The sequence below is a fragment of the Saccostrea cucullata genome, unplaced genomic scaffold (assembly GCF_032062105.1).
Source record: "Saccostrea cucullata isolate Sc308-1 unplaced genomic scaffold, CSIRO_AGI_Scuc_v1 ctg4576, whole genome shotgun sequence".
NCBI lineage: Eukaryota > Metazoa > Mollusca > Bivalvia > Ostreida > Ostreidae > Saccostrea > Saccostrea cuccullata.
The window spans coordinates 39,442-46,038 of record NW_026934464.1 but is presented as its reverse complement, the minus strand read 5'-3'; the positions used below and the strand labels follow the sequence as shown (position 1 = coordinate 46,038).

The 6,597-nt window shown below is 34.3% G+C and overlaps 1 protein-coding gene across 1 annotated transcript; it reads right to left on the bottom strand.

Moving 5' to 3' along the window:
• Positions 1 to 1,196: 1,196 nt before the first annotated feature.
• LOC134240791 (protein piccolo-like) lies at positions 1,197 to 6,279 on the bottom strand. Its single transcript, XM_062722871.1, has 3 exons — positions 6,227 to 6,279; positions 3,321 to 4,198; positions 1,197 to 2,718 (listed from the first exon to the last, which is right to left on the bottom strand). The coding sequence occupies exons 2-3, from the start codon at positions 4,164 to 4,166 to the stop codon at positions 1,747 to 1,749; spliced, it is 1,818 nt and encodes a 605-aa protein (XP_062578855.1). The 5' UTR covers positions 4,167 to 4,198; positions 6,227 to 6,279; the 3' UTR covers positions 1,197 to 1,746.
• Between the last annotated feature and the right edge of the window lie 318 nt (positions 6,280 to 6,597).

The following is a 6,597-nucleotide window of genomic DNA, read 5'->3' as shown; positions in this document are numbered from 1 at the left end:
ATCGAAATGCAGAGGAATATGACAACGCCCAACAATGAGGCCTTTTGTGTTTTTGGGGATCCAGCATATCCCTTATTTTTTTTAAATTTAAAATCACACTATAAATCTAATTAGCTCTAAAGACATTTGATTAACTAGATATCTGCAGTACTGTTCATAATTCTCAGACCTACATGTAGTTCTAATATGTTTTTTGTGTATTTTTTTAAATACATGTTAGAAATTTTTTTTGTGTGTATTTTTGTCTTGTTAAAGACTTGGATTATCCATCCTTTAACGATTTGTTGTCTATTACATCACAACAAAATGTTGCCGTGCTTGAAGCATTTGTACATTGCCCTTGTTTAAATTCAATATTTTAGCATCGTTCTACACACATGTAAGTACTTAATGGATTATTTTCCAGGGAAATTTCATGGATAAAGTGTAACAGCTAAGTTATAATAACAGAAATATATAGTAGATACTTTTTGCAATGAAACAATTATTCATCAAACACGATATCTTAGTTGTTTAATTAAGAAAACGTGTAAATCCTTACCATCAAAAAGATAAGTCATTTCACTCCGGAGTTCCGAATGAAAATGAGAACTGAACGATAAGTGAACGATGAACGCAAGGTGAACCCAAAGTAAACGAAACGAAGAGCGAACGGTGAACGTTTTGTGAACGGTGTACGCAAACGCACGGTGAACGGTGGACGCAAAACCGGGAACGGAGAGCGAACGGTGAACGCACGCTGAACGAACGGTGAGCGAACGGAAAAACGGGAAAGTAGAACGTTTCAGGGACTGTATCACACTTTTACATATTTTTTTTGTATATCTACCCAAGAGATTTCTTTTTCAGTCAAATATATGAAAGTTATTATTAAAAGTCGAATTTTGAAATTTCAAAATTGTTTACCATCTAGGTTTATCTAGTTCTTAATTACACAGCTTATTTTTTCGACGAATAATATCTCTAAAATTGCCATACTGCGGTATAAATACATATCGATGCAGATAACATTAATTGTTAAAAAATAGCAATATTTAGATTGCTAGTATGTTTCCTTTGATGATCTGTGATCAGTTTTAGTATTATATCCATGGACGTCTACGAACATATAAACGAGTCATGTGTCATAACAATATATACAAATTTTCGAGCGCCTAATTACATAAATTATAAAGCTAAGAAAAAAAAAATAACAATGAAGTTGTATCCTTTAATAAAGAAATCATTAATTATGCTATATACACATCATATATCATAAATCCCTCCCACTCTTACTTTATTTATTTCTCGATTCTTCAGCCTTATCCCAATTTTAATCGCTTACCCATGGAAGAAATTGCCCTTTCTTTGAGACACTTGCTTTAAATGATAATGCTGAACAGTTAAAGATGTAGTGCTTTTACTCACAATTCTTTATAATGTGATTATTAGAAAAAAAAACAATGATTATGTTAAACAAATACTTCTAATTTTATCTCATACACGTAAAATTTGTTTCTGTTCTAACTTTCTTGTACACAAACCTTTGTCAGCATGTTTATGAGAACATTCTATGGAAGACATTAATTGAATACCGTATGTCCTGCTGATAAAAAGACAATCATAGATTAACACAACATTGCATGTATTATACATGTATTATACATGTATTAACCGCACAGGTTGGCTATTTTTAAGGAAATGTCTACTTGTCATGCCCATGACCAATGGCCTTTGCCTAAAGAGTCGAACTTGTCGACTTTGAAGTTACATAGTTTCATCCCTTGGCAGCAGAAGACCAGAAGCTTCAGAAGAGAACCCGCTAATAGGAACTGCCGGTCCTATAGGTACAGTACTGTCACCCTCTAGAGAACCAACGGGTTGAACAGCAGGCTTAGATACATGTATGTCACCGTCGTTGTAATCTAAATCAGAAATGGAGCCTGCGGTTGATTGGGATAGGATCGTTCCATCCAAGGAATTCATAAAGTTCATAGCATCAATGCTTGTACCACGTACATTTGGTTTAGGTGGCATTTCATTAATATCCGCTGTAGCAACAGAGTCATTATTTGGCATCTGTAGACTTTGAAGTCTCTCCAAAAGTCCAGCACTTGCTTGTTGCAACCTATCAATTTCTGACTGAATAAATGTCAGCTTTTCATCTGGGGTCAGCAATTGGCCTCCGATTGAACCCGAACCCATAAAATCTGGTATTGGCGAAGCCTCCGGTGTCACCATTGGCAGCTGTTGACTAAAAGCTCGTGGGGTTCCAATACCCAGATACTTGCGGATGGCGTCCTGAATCTGCTTTAAAACTCCGTAATTATCACGTATTTGTATATCTGTGTTTTCCAACAAAATTCGGTAATTCTCATCAGTTAGATTTCCTCTAGAAAAAAATTCATCTAATGCCTCTCGGCGACGCATCAGAAGTTTCACGTCGTCAATAAGTTTTGCTTCGTGTTCTCTGAACGCAGCAAGATCAAGATCTATTGATTCAGGTAATATACCGTTCACTACCACTGGTGTTGGATTCTTGAAAAATTCAGACATTGGTGGAAACACTGGGATAGGTATTTTTTGTTTGGGTTGCGTTGTGTTCAAACCAACAGGGCCAGAATTCAAGACATCAGCATTTCGTGGGGCATCAGATCGAGCAGACGATATAGGCCTTTGTCGGGCTTCAGATGGAAAACCTTCACCTCCAGCAATGCGCTTGAAATTAAGTGTCACGGTCTGTAATAATGAAAAAGAATACATGTTGAAACCGGTTGTTGAGTCAGATAGAAAGAAAAACACTTCTAATCACGTTGACTTGTTTATCTAGACTGATCATTTGAAACACTGCATAACATTGACGTTACCATGACGTCATAATTAAGATGACGTAATAATAGAAACATTTACTTAATGTCACATGCACTTTAACGTCACATATAAGAAGATTATCATCAACACCGGTTTAGAAGATTTTCACGATTTGAACCTTTTTTTTCCGATTACTTATTGATTTGTTTTTCTTTCATCTTTTAAAAGATTTATTTGTGACAAATTTTTATTATTTTTTTTTTATATTTTATCAATTATTGTTTGCTATTGTGCAGTCAAAATCCTTTTTAAAAAGTATTACGTCTCTTATTATTTAGTCCTTTTTAATAAAGATATAGTTTTTGGAATGTAATAACCTCCTTTATCAAAAACGAGAAAAAAAATGATAACTTTACATCTGTTTGTTGATTGAGGTTTCCTACTGAATCATTTTATACACATTAAATATAATAAGAAATATGCATCAGCGTTAAGGAATGAAGGTAGAGGGAGATAGAAAAGGGACTAGCCTCGTTTTTGCCGGTATCAGGGTTATACACAATCTTTGTAATTTTTGGATTCCCGCCATTTATGAAAGCATAAAACATCGATTCAAACTCCGCCACTGAGATTTTAAACCTCTGCATTATGTCCTTCAGGTTTTTGGTGTACTCGATACTGTAATTGGAAACATTCCCGCCATAATTGTCTAAGGAAGAAGGAACGACAGGAGGGGCGGAATCGGCAGATGTAGGAACCACCGATGGTAAAGGGGAGTTTAGGATACGAGGTCTTGTCGGAAGTGGAGAGTCGAAGGGAGGAAGTCCTGAAGATGGTAGAGATTCGAATTGACTGGGATCTGTGGGTGCTAGAGAATCGAAAGTCGGGGGTTCCGTTTGTGGTATACGGTCTAATTGAGGGGGTCCCCCGGATGGTAAAGAGTCGAACTGAGGACGATCTATTGGGGGTAGTGAGTCGAATTGTGGTGGTTCTGTCGGTGATAGTCGATCAAGTTGGGGAGGTTCCCTGGTTGGTACGTTGACGAACTGAGGTGGTTTCGTTGGTGGTAGACGATCAAATTGGGGAGGTTCCCTGGGTGGTAAAGAGTCGAATGAAAGAGGTTCAGTAGGCGGTAGAGGATCAAGTTGGGGACGACCCATTGGCGGTAGAGAATCGAACTGAGGAGCTTCTGTTGGTGGAAGGGAATCGAATGAAGAAGATCCTGTAGGAGGAAGAGAGTAAAGGGCACGAGGCTCGCTCTTAGAGTCGTAGCTCGGAGGGTCTGTTGGAGTAGGAGGGATGTCTAACGTTGAATTTTGCGACGATGAAATCTGAATTAGAAATGCCAATACAATTGCCTCCGAAAATTTGAACATGTTGGTAGATCTTGCCTTAGAATGATCTATATCTGAAATGAAATAGAAATACATACTGATAATTATTGTACGGCATGAGTATTTTTTTAAGTTTTCATGAAAGAAAGTGGTACGTCATTTCAGAATATTGCATCCTTTCTTCAAGTCAATGATAAATAATTTCAAGTAATTAAAACGTTGATAATAATTCTTTGAAAAAAAAAATATTAGTTTCATATTTAAGTTACTGTACTATGAATATTTCCATATATTCATAGTATAAGGATAAATATTCAAGCAAATATCCTTTTATGGAAATAGCCATTCGAGCCAATTTCTTACTTATTTATTATTTAGAAATTTGATATTTGCATCATATTAACCATTTATTTTTTTTCGAAAGACCAATTGTGGTTGACAAATTAGTCAACACAGATTTGATTTCTGGTTCTCCACGTGACTGAAAACATTCCAAACGTAAATAAATCAATTCTGTTCCATTATTGGGACATAGGATTCAAATGTACCTGATATCAATTTGACCAAGTAATATATAACATAATTTAAAAAAAACCTATTTTTAGCACAAAGGTCACAGTCAAATTCACAAGGTCATTGACCTTGGTGTCATTTGAAAGAAATAAATTAGTGGAGTTTGCATACTAAATATGCGGTCTTTATCTTCTATGTTTCAAACGTTATGGCAAAGGTACGAAAATAATATTTTAGCATACAAGTCACAGTCAAGGTCACAAGGTCATTGACCTTGATTTCATTTGAAAGGGCCTAATCAGTGGAGTATTCATATCAAATATGAAGTCCCTATCTTTCACGGTTCAAAAGTTATGACGAAGGTTAAAGTTTGCAGACAAACAAACAAACAAACAGACAGACAGACAGGACAAAACAATATACTCCCTGGATCTATCTATCCGGGTGCATAATTACATATTCAAAAATGTATTTTTAACTAATTGAATGTACCTGTTTCTCAAATGTCTTAACCTCCAATTTTGATACACTCTATTTTTAAAAAATCAAATGATTACGATTGTATATAGCATATTTATTCATCAAATATGGAGAAAAATATGTGTACATCAAAACATTTTTTTCAAATGATGCCTTGTAAAACAAATGCCTAAATATTTAGGGGTTTTTTTTTGAAATACAGATTTTCATACAAAAAGATGTTAAACGATTTATTTTTTTTCCATTCATTTTTTATGTTTTTTTTTTTCAAAAAGAGAAAAGGTATTTTTTCGCAAGAATATTTCATTTTTTGTAAGTTAATATTTGGAAAATAGATATTCAAATTATTGTAAAACTTTCGTACACATGCATATTTTAAAAGAAAGTGGGTCTGAGCACCATATATATTGACCACATTAACCCTCCTTCCTTCCTTATTAGTTTGACCCCGAATGTCATTAGACCAAATTTGGTGCCATTTTTTGTATTTGATTGGTTTTGTGTTTAGGATTACAACCAATGTGATGCTTTAATGTATATTCATGCATCTTTTAAATATTTAACTAGCCTTATTATGATGCATATTATTTATATCAAACGAGTTTTAAAAGTGAAATATGAAAATATAACGAACAGTACTCAAAGTCAAAGTTAGTATCAGAGGTTTGGTAGGATGCCACAGGGAAATCAGAATCCCCTTTTGACCGAACACACTCGATGTGTTCTCCTTGTCATGATCGGATAAAAGGGAAAAATTCTGTAGAAATAAGGGCCTAAAATTAAAAAGGTATTTGACAGAATGACAAATTTAACAGTTGATGAGACGAGATTGTTGAAATTCTGGTTTCATCAACTTGTTTGTCAATAGCTTAATTTTATCAAAATGATATCAAAAAATATATTTGCAAGGATTCTATTGTTGTTTTATACATTTTTTGCTAATTACATGGCAATATCGATTTGTTTTTGACAGATCTGTAATATTTGACCGGATTGTGTTCTTTGGTGATCAAATTGAAGAGAAACACTGGATTATTAGTAAAGAGGGGAACGCAGTACTTGTAGTAAAGAGAAACACAGTAATGTGTTAAGAAAATAACATAACTTACCTTAAGATAAGGTTCCTTGTCTTTGTCTTAACAAACCAAAAGCAGCTCTTTTAAATAAGAGCCTATTTATCAAATAAGCACACACTGTAAATTGCTTGCAATGTTGCTCAAAAAGACTTGAAAGACGATTAATTGACACACAAGCGTTCCTAACCTCCGCATATCAATAATGTTTCTTCATTAGTGTAAACAATCAATTTTGATTTTTATATGTAAATTATACAATGTTTACTGGTTATCTGGTGTTAATGTGATGTTTGTAAATTGTTTTAAATTTGCATTCATTATGTGGATACACTAAGTGCATGTTTGACATCATCAATAAATTAGTTTGCTTTTCATGAAAAAGGAAAAAGATGGATTCATTAGCT